The sequence below is a fragment of the Phasianus colchicus genome, chromosome 5 (genome assembly GCF_987193195.1).
Source record: "Phasianus colchicus chromosome 5, bPhaCol1.hap1.1, whole genome shotgun sequence".
NCBI classification, from domain to species: Eukaryota; Metazoa; Chordata; class Aves; order Galliformes; family Phasianidae; genus Phasianus; species Phasianus colchicus.
Genome location: NC_143440.1, coordinates 3,570,904 through 3,585,685, shown reverse-complemented (window position 1 = coordinate 3,585,685; position 14,782 = coordinate 3,570,904). Strand labels below are relative to the sequence as shown.

General features: G+C 43.0%; 1 protein-coding gene and 1 long non-coding RNA gene across 2 annotated transcripts in view; one reads left to right on the top strand and one right to left on the bottom strand.

Moving 5' to 3' along the window:
• The window catches only part of LOC149917662 (uncharacterized), a 48,874-nt gene extending 40,187 nt beyond the window's left edge, over window positions 1–8,687 (bottom strand). Inside the window, exon 1 of the long non-coding RNA XR_016466602.1 lies at window positions 8,574–8,687. This is a non-coding gene — a long non-coding RNA (uncharacterized LOC149917662). The remainder of the gene's footprint in view (window positions 1–8,573) is intronic.
• The window catches only part of SLC17A6 (solute carrier family 17 member 6), a 32,792-nt gene continuing 26,066 nt past the window's right edge, over window positions 8,057–14,782 (top strand). The window contains exons 1-3 of the mRNA XM_031607320.2: window positions 8,057–8,994; window positions 11,954–12,206; window positions 12,954–13,072. Of these exons, the coding sequence (XP_031463180.1) occupies window positions 8,909–8,994; window positions 11,954–12,206; window positions 12,954–13,072 (458 nt within the window). The 5' untranslated portion in view covers window positions 8,057–8,908. The remainder of the gene's footprint in view (window positions 8,995–11,953; window positions 12,207–12,953; window positions 13,073–14,782) is intronic.

Sequence of the window (14,782 nt, the reverse complement as noted above, 5' to 3'; positions counted from 1 at the left end):
CTGGTTTTTTCAATCCAGCTTTCTAATAAAATAAGGCTTGCAGAATTTGTTGTACTGTTTCCCTTTATCAATATTTTGAATCTTTTCCAATCAAATTTTCCAGAAACTTTGAAATTCTGGAGTTAAGACTTCCTTCTAAGTTCCAGAAAAGTAGTCTACCAGAAGAACTTTTGTAAGGAAAAAAAAAAAAATGAGATGGTGAGAGAGCAAAAAGGTATGACAAGACTAAGGATGCTGGCAGGAAAGCATCTGGGAACATGCATGGGACAGCTTGAGTTCACGTAGATCCTGAACAGGGCCTGCTGGAGAAGGGCTAGGGGGAAGCTGGCATTACTAAAGACAGGTAACTGGTGGCTCAGAAAGTCAAATCACTCCAGTATTCATACAGTCACAGAATCACAGAATCGCCAGGGTTGGAAGGGACCTCAAGGATCATGAATCTCCAACCCCCCTGCCACATGCAGGGCTACCAACCTCCCCATTTAATGCTAGACCAGGCTGCCCAGGGCCCCATCCAATCTGGCCTTGAACACTTCCAGGGATGGGGCATCCACAACCTCTCTGGGCAGCCTGTTCCAGTACCTCACCACTCTCTCTGTAAAGAACTTCCCCCTGATGTCCAACCTAAATCTCCCCTCCCTCAACTTAAAACCATTTCCCCATGTCCTGCAGTTATCAACCCTTTCAAAGAGTTGACTCCCATCCTGTTTGTAGGCTCCCTTTAGGTACTGAAAAGCTGCCCAGCTCCCTCAGCCTGTCCTCATAGGGGAGGTGCTCCAGCCCCCTGATCATCTTTGTGGCCCTCCTCTGGACCCTCTCCAACAGCTCCCTGTCTTTCTTGTACTGGGGGCTCCACACTTGGACACAGTACTCCAGATGGGGCCTCACAAGAGCAGAGTAGAGGGGAACAATCACCTGTCCCTGCTGGCCATCCCTCTTCTTATGGAGCCCAGGATACCATTTGCCTTCTGAGCCGCAAGGGCACACTGCTGACTCATATTAAGTTTTTCATCCATAAAGACCCCCAGGTCCTTCTCCACAGGGCTGCTCTCAAGGACTGCTCCTTCCAGTCTGTATGGATGCCTGGGATTGCTCCGGCCCAAGTGCAAAACTCTGCACTTTGCCGTGTTGAACCTCATCAGGTTCACCTGGCCCACCTTTCTAGCCTCTTGAGGTCCCTCTGAATGGCATCCCTTCCTTCAACCGTGTCGACCACACCACTCAGCTTGGTGGCGTCAGCAAACTTGCTGAGGGTGCACTCAATTCCGTCATCGATGTCATTGATGAAGATGTTAAAGAGCACCGGTCCCAAGACAGACCCCTGGGGGACGCCGCTCGTTACCGGCCTCCACCTGGACATAGAGCCATTGATGACCACCTTCTGTCTGCGGCCTTTCAACCAGTTTCTTATCCATCAAGTGGCCCACCCATCAAATCCACATCCCTCCAGTTTGGAGATAAAGATGTGGTGGGGGACCATGTCTTGCTCAAGTCCAGATAAATGACATCGGTCGCCTTTCCCTTGTACCAATGCCGTCACTCCATCATAGAAGGCCACCAGATTGGTCAAGCATGACCTTCCTCTGGTGAAGCCGTGCTGGCTGTTTTGGGCGTGTGTGATCACACGCCCTTTCCTCATGTGATCAAGCATGTCATCCAGGATGATCTGTTCCATGATCTTCCCAGGCATAGAGGTGAGACTGATCAGCCTGTGGTTCCCGGGGTCCTCCTTGCTCCCTTTCTTGTAAATGGGAGTGACGTGACCCTTCCTCCAGTCATCTGGGACCACACCTGACAGCCATGACTTTTCAAATATGATGGAGAGCGGTTCGGCAACCACCTCAGCCAGCTCATTCAAAACCCTGGGATGCACGCCATCCGGCCCCATAGACTTGTACACATTCAGTCTCATGAGGTGGTCTTGGACCTGCTCTGTCCTCACAGCAGGGAGGGGATTTACCACCCCAGTCCCCACCCAGAGGTGTAGGGATGCAGGGCTCAGGGACGCGAGAAGTACTGGAATCCTGGCCTCAAGACTGAGGCATAGAACTCATTCAGTACCACAACCTTCTCTTCGTCCATTGAAGCCAGTTCTCCTTTTACATTTACCAAAGGAGGTACACTCGCTTTGGCCTGTCTCTTCTGGCCAATGTACCTGTAGAAAGTCTTCCTGTTGTTTTTCACGTCCCTCGCCAAGTTCAGTTCTGCCTGCACCTTGGCTTTCCTGATCCCACATCTGCAAGTCCAGACGGCATCCCTGTATTCTTCCCAGGTGGCACGTCCTTGTTTCCAGAGCTTGTACGAACCTTTCTTCGCCCTCAGCACTCTCAGCAAGTCAAGTGATGCTTGATTGTATATTTTAAGTAAAATGATGGGATCTTCAATTAAAATACTAGTAATGTGAGGATACGCTGGCATTGCTTCCTTGGATTTATAGAATCATAGAATCATAGAATCACAAGGTTGGAAAGGACCTACAAGATCATCTAGTCCAACTGTCCTCCCATTACCACTGCTACCAAAAGCACTAAACCACATCTCATAGCTCCTCATTCAGATGCCTTTTGAACACTGCCAGGGACGGCGACTCCACCGCCACCCTGGGCAGCCATTCCAGTACCTGACCACTCTGAGAGAAAAAGTTTTTCCCTATGTATAATCTAAACCTCTTCTGGGAGGTTTGCATGGTTTGATGCAAATGCAAAGATTTGACATAAGAAGCCGTAGTGGAAATGCTAAGTTACAGCCTGAACCAGTGATTGGTGCAGTTATACAAACCATTTCAGTACTTTCCTACACAGAAGGGCTATGAAATAGCAGTAGAAAGTAGACAAGTGTCCTTAAATTACCAGAACCTATTCTGGCAGAGCTTAGTGGTGAAGATGAAATGTAGGGGCTGTTTCTATCACCAGAAAATTACGCTTTGTATGTATAGACTACTAATTACAGTTTAACATTTCTATGTTATATATTAAATTTCAATAATTTCTCTGTAGAGAAGCTGCATTAAATGCAACAGATTCTCCATACATTCCTCCCACACAACATTTTATGTACTATGATTTAATTAAGTCTGTCAATAAGCTAATATTTGACATAAAGGAGAATTATTCTCCATGTTCTGCATATATATATATAATAATAATAAAAATTGAGGCATGGAAAAATGAAGTAACAAATTCAGGCAGGAATATCAATCCCAGACACTGCAGTCTAAGAGTCTGCCCACAAACCCATATGTCAGTTCCCTGCTACGGTAAGCACAACTATTTTTCAAATACATATGATGAGCTGTTTTTTGTTTGTTTGTTTTTTCTTAAACCACCAATAGTTTCTTGTACAAGTGATGAAGTTACTTTTGATTTATTTTTAATAGCTGTTCTATTAAATGAATATCTGCACTGCTGCTCAAAGCTGTGATCTGGATCAACAGCGATTCCTCTCAGTACTTCTCTTAATACATTTTAAAATAATTTTAAGAGACAAGTCAGCAGAAAAGAGAGTATTACTGCAACCTCAGAAAAGATGTTCCTGGTTTTCTAATTCTAGCAGTAAACAGGCAGCATTGTAAGTTCTTCAATTGATACATTTATATCAAGGTTTTCCAAGGAGTAAAAACAGACCTGATTATCTAAGAAGCAAATTCTTGTGTAAAAGCCTCTCTGTGCTGTTAAACCAACCAATGATGTATATCGTGGCACGATAAAGTGATAGATTAATGTTGTAAAAGAAGACTCCCATCATATTAACAAAAGATAATATGCTTCAGTCCTTGGCTAAGATTCACTGTGGGTATTTGCATCCCACTCACCAAGTGTTGCATGGCTTGTCTGTGTTCTGAGAGAATTGTTACTCCGTTTCACCCTCAGAGGTAGGTGCGTTTCGGTCTGTGTAGTGTGACAGATGGCTCAACTTCCTCAGGGGTCCTTTGCATTTAACTCATGAAGAAGTACAGGAATTGAAAGGAGCAGATGTTCCTATATTATTTGGAAGAAAGATAAGCACCCGGATCTACTTTCAAGATAAATACTTCTATATTGTTGAATTCTGTACTGTTGAACTTCTATGCAGATACTCATCATAAATAAATAAAGATTTTAATATACCAGTGTAATTGCTTTGGCAGTCTAAAAGACATTTGCTATTGGCTGAATTTCTCTTAGAGGGTTGTTTTGTTGCTAATATAACAAAAGAACTGGGAAAAGGAAAACAGGAAATTCTCAGTGTAGAACAACTGGAAAATTTCATGTCATGGAGTAGTCATATAAGCTAACTTCTAACCAGCTGGTGCTTTGTTTTCACATGAAAGGCGGTATGCTATTAGAAAATAAAAAATTTCACTCATCATGTGCTCGTGGTTTTTACCACTTGGGGGCAGAAGCAGCAGCCTCCACGCGATGGTGAAAACTGCGCTTGCAGAACACAAGGAAAACACGCCCTGGATCATCTGAAAACCAGACACCGCCTTGAGAAACAACACCGAGGACTCGTCTGTTTAAAACATGATATTCCCTATTACCAAAAAGTACGGTTTTCAGACATTGTTATGGGGTTCATTTTGTTTGTTTGCTTAATTTGTAAATGATTGTTATCTTTTCAGAAAGCAGCAGCAGGTTTCCAAACACTGGCTGTGTAACAAATCATCAGTATGTATCACCTATATTAGTGCAGAGATTTCCAGGAAAAGTGCTTCTTATTCAGCCTGGAAATAGCAAGTGCCTCATAAGAACAGTGTGGGTCCTCTGTCCAGAAGCATGCTAGGTTTTCTATTTGCCCCTGTGATCTTGGCCCAAAGTTCCAGGTTTCTATTTCTAAGAAGGGGAAGAGTCCTTGTAAATGAGCATTTTCTGTCCACATGCATACATGCTTTAGTATGTTTCATCTCAAGCCCATATTCTTTGGGGCACAAAAAAAAAAAAAAAAAAAAAAAAAAAAACCTGTATTTGCAGTGTTGTAGTGAAAACCTCCTTCCTGATAGCCTGACAAGCAAGGTCATAATTTTGGCTTTACTTTGGGATTTTAAAGTTTCATATTCCCCCCTAAAAAAATAACATTTATCTGAAAGTGACGTCAACTTCCATTGGGTTCAATAGAGAGCTACCATAAATAGAAGAAAAGAGTTAAACCATAATTTTTAAGGCATATTTATGCTATCCTCAGTCCAAAATGACTTGGTTTTACAGGCATGCATTTAATGGCGTAACTAAGATTTTAAACTCAAAAATTTTTTTTCCAAAGGAGATATCATGTTTTTAAAAACAGTATTTTGTCATCTTTTTGTGCATGAGGAAGACAAATTTATTAGAAGTAATATGTGTGATTGTATGGTTTAAAGAAACACACAGAATTATAGACAGGCATAGGTTGGAAGGGACCTTAAGATCATTCATTTGCAACCTCCACTTAATTGCCAACCACTAGATCTGCTAGAATTTCTTTTAAAAATGGATCATGGAATGCATATTCATTTGTAACCTCTGTGTGCACAACACCTGGGAAAGAGCAAATCCATTTGTCAGTGTACTAGCAGCAAAGGTAAGGTCAAAAAATGAATTAAAGTTCACCCTCAGTAAGTTTATAGATGACACCAAGTTGGCAGGCAGTGTTCATCTGACTGAAGGAAGGAAGGTGGTTGACTCACCATTCCCAGAGATGTTCAAGAAACTTCTAGGTGTTGTATTAAGAGACATGTTTTACTGGGGAAGTATTGGTGATAGGTGAATGGTCGGACTGAATGATCTTGGAGGTCTTTCCCAACCTTGGTGATTCTATCATTCTATCACTGTTAAAAATTTTAGCTGAGGGTATAGTTTGCTTTAACAATGCTAAATCTTAGGCAAGAGAAATGTAAATTGCTGTGTTGATTTCCTGGTCTTCAAAATGGATTATGCTATATTTAGACCCAATTCAGAGGTTTGCTGTGGAAAATTTTGAGAATAAGATGTAAACTAAATATGAAAAACTGAGTGAATTCACTTATTAAAATAGCTCAGTCAAAAACCTATAAAAATGGATTATTTACAGAAATCTTCCTCCAATATTCTTAGAGATTTTTCAGAACTGTTTCTCACTGAATGGCTTTTGGCTGGTTCTCTTTGCTTCTGACCAATACGTGAACACTTACTTAGCAGTGATGTCCATGCTAAAATTTTCTCCATCATGTTTCATTTCACCCGGTACTGATGCCAACTCATGATTATTTCAGCTGAGTTGGAATTAGGCTTTTTGTGAGAACAGAATGTGGACAAGTATTCATTATAGAAATAATTATTGATAACAATACTGATAACATTACTGTTACATATTAGTGTATTAGTTGTTTTCTCTAAAAATGTCTTACTCTCCTAAGATTAAAAAATTAATACATAATACTTAAAAAGCTGACAAGTCTGTGCATCATTTATAACTTTACTGACATTAGCTTTCTACTATTCCTATCAATTCTCAATCTGAAACAGTAAGAGCTGAGTTTGGTCAGGATGTAGCTCAAGAGTATCAGCATATAGCATGTGATAGACATAAAATTTCTACTCTAAATGCTTACATCAGCAGCCTATTCACAATAGTTTTTCATTATCTCACAGTAGTTTGCTATTATGAATATATGACACAATTAATGTGTAACTTACTCTCCTCTTGGAAGACACTCAGGAATGTCTTATCTAACCCTTAAATCCATGCTCATCTTGTACGAGAAATTATTTCTCTTTCCAAAATCAGATATTTTTTGCTTAATAAATGCTATGATTTTGATGTAAATTCATGTTGCTCCATTGAGCTATAGAAACAATGTCACTTCTGAGCTGTCTAAATCAAGGCCAGAGCCAATTCTTGCTTGTAGTGTGTAAATAAACAGAATACCCTTGCCCTACAGATTTCTCAAATTCTGAAGAAAAAAAAAAAAGAATAAAGAAAAAAGCACTCATCACTTTTTATAAAGGCTTTCTTTGTGGAATTCAATCTCATTTCTTCTCTACTAAATGCTCCTGCCATCCCTTTATGTATATACATTTCCACTGAGCATTTGTAAGAGCACACTGGGAAGATTTGCTTATATAACTGCTTGCATGTACAGGGAAATATCCTTTCAGCAGTGCAATGGGAATAATGATTCTATATGGAACCATATGCCAAAAGCCATGTTCAGTACACGCTGTAACATAGAAATCAGCATTGTGTTGTGATGCTAGTTAGGAATATTTCAATTACATGCAGTTTTATTTGCTACTGTAATATCTCATGTTCCTTTTACAACTTTTAAAAGAAATATTTGAATTCTACAGATCAGTCATTATGGGAATTACAGCATTAAAATAATTAGCTTTTCATTTATAAACATGTTCTGTTGCTGTAAAACTTCACTAACCCAACACCAGAGGGCAACATTAGAAACAAATGTTTATATAAATCCAAAGAGAAGTTGCTTTAAGGATACTGTGGCTACAACATACATTTTCAACAGGAAGCCACATTTTATGTTTTCTCACTGGCTAAGCAAGCAAAGGAGATCAATAATTTTAGAAGAAATCATTTAGATCACAAGTTTTTGTTTGTTTTTGTAATTAACAAGTCTACAGGAGCTTTAAGATCAGCACAGGTCTTAAGAGAAATAAAATGTTTTGTATGTAAAATCTACTGTGAAATGCTAACAGTTGGAAAATCGCAGCTAGATCCTGGAAAGGGAAGTAACTCTGTTATCTGAAGGTGCCAAGCTCATTCCTGTACTATATATACTGCCAAAGGGGTCTAAATGTTACATGGGCCTATTATAACACACGAATGCAGAGGGCATAAACGATATTAAACTATTAAGCATTTAAAGAAAAATGATCGCTAATATGATATGAAATAAGCCCTGGAAGTCCATATGCAGCGAGAGATAAATACCCCCTTAGAATATATATGCTATTTATAGCAAGAGCTATACTATTTGTAGCCCCACCCCTGGATGCTTTCAAGGCCAGGCTGCATGTGGCCCTGGGCAGCCTGGTCTAGTGTTTGGCGACCCTGCACATAGCCGGGGGGTTGAAACTACATGATCATTGTGGTTCTTTTCAACCTAGGCCATTCTGTGATTCTATGATTTGCAGCAAATGCCCCAGCAGTGCGGCTGACTGCAGGAAGGCCCCGTCCTTTCCCCCCACCACTGGCTCAGCGACGCTCCCCCATTGACGCACCAAGGCCCCGTCCAGTGGCTGCCAAGGGCCGGGCGCTGTCCGCGGTGCTGAAGAGAACGGAGAAGGTGGGACGCGGCGCTGACCGCGGTGCTGAAATGCGCTGAGGTGCCGCTCGCCGCCGCCTTGGGGCGCGACCTGCGTACGTGGGCGGGCGACAGCAGCGCGAAGGGGACCGACGCTCCAAGCCCTCCGACCGCTTTAGCTCTGGGGCGCTGGGAGCTTCGGGCGCGCTTCTCTCTGCCTACCGGGGCTAATCGCACCCCTCCCCCTCCGTTCTACAGCCGGGGAAACCTCCGGCACCAAACCACGATTCCTCTGCAACGCTCCCGCGGGGGGCACTCCATCCCCTCCCAGCCGGGTATGGCACATTCCGAGCCCGCCACCGCTGAAGCTTACGGGGCCGAGAAGACTTTCTGACCGTGCCTCTCAGCTCCGCGCTGCCGGGAAAGCCGGGGGCTGCCTGCAGCGCTCAGCCTCCCTCTCGCTGCCGCACACAGGCGCGCTCCCTCGCCCTCTCCACCCCCCCCCCCACCCCCCCAGGCTCTGCACGCCGTCTCTCCCCCTCTCAAACACGCGCGCACGCTTTCTCTCACTCTCCCTTTACTCGGAGCTGCACTGATAGCCATTTAATGATGGGAAAAAGTTAAGGGATTAAACCAATATGAACCATCGTTGCTCGTAGCAGTGCCCTATCCAGAGCAGAGCAGAATCCAGCGAGCATCACTGCAGGAATGGAGTCGGTAAAACAAAGGATTTTGACCCCTGGCAAGGAGGGATTGAAGAATTTTGCCGGAAAATCTCTTGGTCAACTCTACAGGTAAGACTAAAATATATTAGAGAACTCTAGTTCTTAGAAACAATTGATAGCTTTTGTTAACCGTGAGCTGCTGGTCGAGGTGGAATAGGTGTGCTCTGGGGAGCTTAGTGGTGGAGGGGCTGGGAGCTGTTTATATACCGCCGGTGTAATCTGGATACTGGAAACTATTGCTAAAGCTTCTCAATATGGCACCCTCGTAACTTCTCTATCTGATTCGTGGATGCTGCCAGTAAATATGTAGCCAAAGATTACCCCATCTTTCTCACATAAAAACAGGATCCCACCTAGAAACCATAATCAGCAGAGAGCTGCTCCCCTTGTCTTTGCTTTTTATTAATTTTGAAACGCGCTCACGAGACCTTCATCTCTTCTTTCACCAATAATTAAATAATAATAATAATAATCTTTCCGAGATTTGATTAGTCCTAGCCCTTGTGTAATTCGTCGTCAGAGGAAGATAAACAAAGATATGTATAAATAATTGATGTTCAAATGATTTTTTTTTTTTTTTTTTTAATTCTGAGGCTGAAACGTATGGAGGGATGTGTTTAATTATTTATCCGTCTGCACTGAGAAGCATCCACTTGTCTTATAAGTGATATACGACTGTAACTGCTAAACTCATAGGCATGCCTGCATGTTTCTGGGTGTGCAAATTTCCACCATCTTCAAGTTCTGTATAGATAGAAAACAGACACAAATCCACGCATATTTAAAAGGGTATGTACTAAAGTTGACACATCGTGCCCCATCCAAGCTAGTGACTTCAGTGACCTCTAGGACGTTTGAGAATAGCCTGTGAAATTCCAATGTATTTTGGATCTTCTCGTCAGCCAGCACTTATCCCAACGTTGTTTCGAATTACAGATTAAAGCTAACTGCGGATTTATCTGTCTACTGTAGGTCATGTAAAAGTCTTTTTTTTCCATGCCTATGCGGCAGTATTGGGCACAAGCACAAGGTTCTTCCACAGCATGAATCACAACTTCTGCTGCCATTTTAAGGGAACTATTACTGAAGTGATAAGACAAAAGTGAAATTTTCATTTTAGTGGAAAGAGTACAGCTTTAAAAAGCAAAGAAGCAAAACCAAAGCCAACAGCAACGTAGTAAATACCATGCATTTTATCATTATATCATCTTAAATTGTGAGGAAAAATAAAAAGGAATAATTGATAATCCGGAATAGCTGCTTTAAAATGTCGTTGAGGAAATAAACTTCCTATTTTTTCCCCTAAGGGATTCCACAAAACATAAATGAAACAACCGTCTCTACTGCTTTTTGTATTATCGTACAGTGAGTAATGGAGAAAGCATTTGTATTTTCCAGTAAAACTCCGTTTGAACTCTCCCATTAATTAATAAATGATCCAGTTACCTTTTACTTTTATTCTGTTTTGTTTTTTTCTCCAAAGCATAGGATTGACCTATTTCATTTCCGACTCCAGGAATTCAAATACTTTTCATGTCCCTTACATGTTAACGTCTTCCGGAAGATATTCCCGTTTAATGGGAACATATTCGTGCATCTTTTTATTCGCACAAACGAATTTTTAACATAAAAACAGGGTATTTTCTTGTATTTGCAATTTAAGACAATAAGAAACGACACAGTATTAAAGCACGGAAATAATACTCCCGGCAAACAAAAATCGTTAGGATTTCAACCGAGTAACCATGGGATAAAGTCTCCCCGTTTGCTTCAAAGCACAGGCAACAATCTGAGCCTAATTCTGCTAATTGTTAGCGCCCTATTAGCCGGATGAGTTAACCTCAAAGAGCAGCTTCTCCGAAGAGAATGTCTGAGGTGAGAAGACACTCCTAAGGCGGAGGTTAGGGCAGTGGCAGGAGAGAGCCCAATGTCGGGAAATGGAGCACTCGCTCCTCAATAAGAACGGAGCTAGAATGAAAGCAATTAGTATTTCTATCTTTTCAATATCTCACTTGCTGCTAGAGAAGATTCAGAGATTCAGCATGGAGTATCAGCTTGATACATCTGATATCTTTTGTTATCCATATCCACTCGGTATTTTTAAAGATTTCCACCAAAGAGGAGGTAGAAACTGCTAAGTAAGCTTTCACTGATTGCAGGATTGGGATTTTTTTGTTTTTGGGGGTAGGAGGAATTTTTTTTTTTTTTTTTTTTTTTTTTAAGGGGCGGAGGGAGGGGCATTATTCGGTATTTTTCTGTTGATTCGACATAGTTTCAAATGGCCAGCACCCTCCAGATTCCTGCACATTGATTTCTCGGAGATGATAGGATTCCCGTGTAAAACCAAGGAAGTGTGAACGGTGAGATGGAGCTCAGAGCGGAGTTAGGAAGGAAACCTAACCCTAGCTGAGGAGATGCGATCTTTAGCAAAGACTTCTCGGGGGTCGTCAGTTTTCCAAAGACAGTCTTTTTTTTCCCCACTGCATGTGCCAGCCATTTTGCAAATCGAAAATAAGCAGCAATACCGCCGCCCCACCCTTTCTGGTACTCTTTCTATTGTTTCTAATCCAGAAGCAAAATGCACGCTGGGCTCGTTCCCTTTGGTGTTTCTAGTACGGCAGAGGGAGAATAAAACCTTCTTCAGAACACCATTCTAGTTTCCGTGCTCAACCTCTTGGGCTGCCCAACATGGCGCCTCTGCAGTGGCTACAGATGATGTCTTCTTAATGCGTCCTACATATTTATGCAGAAGTCTTTAATGATAGATGAGCAATTCTCAGCTAAAGCTCCTCCCTGGGTTTCTGCAGCGGGTTGTCGCGGGGCGGAAGGGAGCTGGGGATGACTAATCGTGACTCCCACAGGTCACAGCTGAAGAACAGCTGAAGGTGAACGGAAAACAAGAAGTAAACATCCAAAGCAAGCCGAAGGGGCGGGGGGGTTGTGAACTTAAGTCTTCAGCTACCCGAGGTGGCTGCGCATTCAGGCAGCGGGGAGGCAGGGCTTGACTTTCCCTTCTTGTGTCGGTCAGAGTTCTAGAGAAGAGGCAGAAGCCCGGGGATACCATCGAACTGACGGAAGATGGGAAGCCCATGGAAATGCCCGAGAAGAAAGCCCCGCTTTGTGACTGTACCTGCTTCGGGCTGCCCCGGAGGTACATCATTGCCATCATGAGTGGACTGGGATTCTGCATTTCCTTCGGGATCCGATGTAACTTGGGAGTGGCCATCGTGGACATGGTCAATAACAGCACCATACACCGAGGAGGAAAAATTATTAAAGAGGTGGGAATCCTTCCCTCTTAACTCCCATGCCCTCTCGGTGCACTTTCCAGCTTCAGACCAGGCACCTCAGCGCAGGCAGCCGGGCTCTGCCGCAAGGATGCTCCCGTGCCGCCCCTCGGCTCTGCCCGCCCCCCGCCGCCCTTGGCCCGGAACGTTCGCTGGGGAAAGATAAATAATTTCTGCCAATTATTTCTATTTTTCAATTGTAGTTCCCAGCGCAAAGCCGTTTGGGGCAAGAATGAGAGGGCAGATAAGTTTTCCTTTTGCACATCACGTAGGAAAACACATATCTCGTAAAATAAACATAGGGAAAGGAAGACACCGAATAAACCGACTGTAAGAGGGTGAAACGTAAACGGGGAGGTTATGCAGGAATGTTTGATAAAGCAGGATTAAAGAATTTGCATTGAAAAGGCGTTAATTGCCGTGTTAAATCTGCTTAGTGGGCGAGAGGCGGTGTGACACTTAGACGAGTAACGGGACAGCAAGTCCACGGTCATCCCTGCTGGGGGGGTCTGCACGATTCTGCTGCTCTTCCATCCGGGGGACGGCCGGTGTGGGTGAGGTGAGGATCCAGTAGGAAGGGGTGGCAGCAGGAGCTCCTTGTCCCGGGTGCCATGGCTGGCCTCATGCATCCCTCGACCGGCATGGTGAAGCTTTTTACGGGAACTTTCTTTAATCTAGCACGATTACAGCTTTCCTCTTCTCTTTTTTTCCTTTCTCTCCCGGGTTCCTTGGCTCTGGAAGAAAGCGAAGTTTAACTGGGATCCTGAGACGGTTGGCATGATCCACGGTTCATTTTTCTGGGGCTACATAATCACCCAGATCCCCGGAGGGTATATCTCGTCCCGACTGGCAGCCAACAGGTAACGACGACCTAAATCTCCCCAGTTTCATGCACGGGGGTGGACAAAGGGGCGGCTCCTGGCCCGGAGCTCAGCTCCGTTCTCCCCGCCCGGGGCGGCTCCGAAAAAACCTCCGCCCGGCCGGGATGTAGGAGCTCTAAAGAAGGAAAGTAGGAAACCTGGAGAAGTGGCTGTTTCCACCCTCCCTCCCAAACTGCTCGCTGGTTTCGCGAGGGATCTCGGCGTTTCTTTTCTCGTTATTTTCTCGTTCAAATTAGCTCGGGGAGGTTGTGGCAGCGCCGTTCTAAAGAGCCGCATTCAGAGGCAAGTTCAAAGATTCATTGTTTCCTCAAAGCCTGAGAGATTATTATTATTATTATTTTTCCCGAAAGAATGTTTCTTTTTGGTGTTTTTTTTTTTCTTTTTTTTTTCCTGTGAAAATCATCGGCAGGAATTTTCCATTAACGCAAACGAACGTAGAATGGTCGAAAAAACACGTTTCCATGAGACTTACACAATGAAAAGAAAGTGCAGATGGTGCGGGGACTTAAGGACTGGTTTCTATGGTGTCTGGCCATTTTTCAAGCACCCAGGGTGCGATTCTACCTGTTAATTAGATCCGCTGAGTATTCAAGACACATGACGCTTTCACATCCATTCTTAATGCCCCAGGCTCATCGGTCGGCGAAACAGCAAAGGTCCTAGTGCCAGTCTTCAAAACCATAACAAACTAAGTGTAAATGGATACTAAAATCAGCAATATATACCTTTATCTCTTCTCAGAAGTGTTCAACATCAAAGGTAGGCATAGGCTGATGGAGACGCTTTGCTTGGGAAGAAAGCTGGTTTGCATTTGTTTGAGAAAAAGGGGAGATATGGCAAAAATACCCTCCCCAAGGTGAATGCCTTTTAGACAGATATCTACGTTACAGATAATTTGTAACTGAGATAATCCTCCATTGATAAAGAAACCCAGAATGCAACGTATATATTGAAGTGGGATATGCATTGTCTGTGAATTTACAGGTGCCATCTTTTTGTTAATAGCTCAGAAACCTTAAAAGGCTATTTCGAATAACAATTAATAGCTGCCTAAAAGGTTCCTTCTTCGAGCTTTTTTTGCATCTTTGCAGAGCCTAACTTCTCAGGATCAATGGAAGTCTTACCTGAGTTAAGACTGACGAATCTGACTCAGAGAAACAAAAGCCTGTCCTTGTTTGCCCTAGTAATGTCAGTAATTAGAATCGATACAGATTTAATGTGGCGCAGCTACAAAGATTTACAAGACAAAAGCACGGAGTCCCAAGAAATCTCAGTAGTTTGTTTACACATTCTACCTGACCTTGGTCAATCAAGTTTTCTTCCTCTTTATGGGTATTTACACTTACATCAGTAAAGACAGGCCAGTTCTAATTGCTAACCTGGACATATTTTAACTCAATTTGTCATAGATTCATGATGTGTTATTAGCATTGTGAAAACTTCTGAAACAACAACAACGAGGGAAACAACCAGATAAACCACAGATTAATGAACTAGCTGCTAGTAATTGCAAACGGTAAAGTATAGATGGTGACTGTGACTTTGATTTAGTTTGCAGATAAAAAATGGCTTAGAACAGAGACTTGGATTGTTAGATATAGTGGCTGGAACAACAACACATCAAGGAGTCCAAACCCTGCTACAGATTTTGACATCTGTATATTCAGCTTGAAATGAAGGGGATTGCTG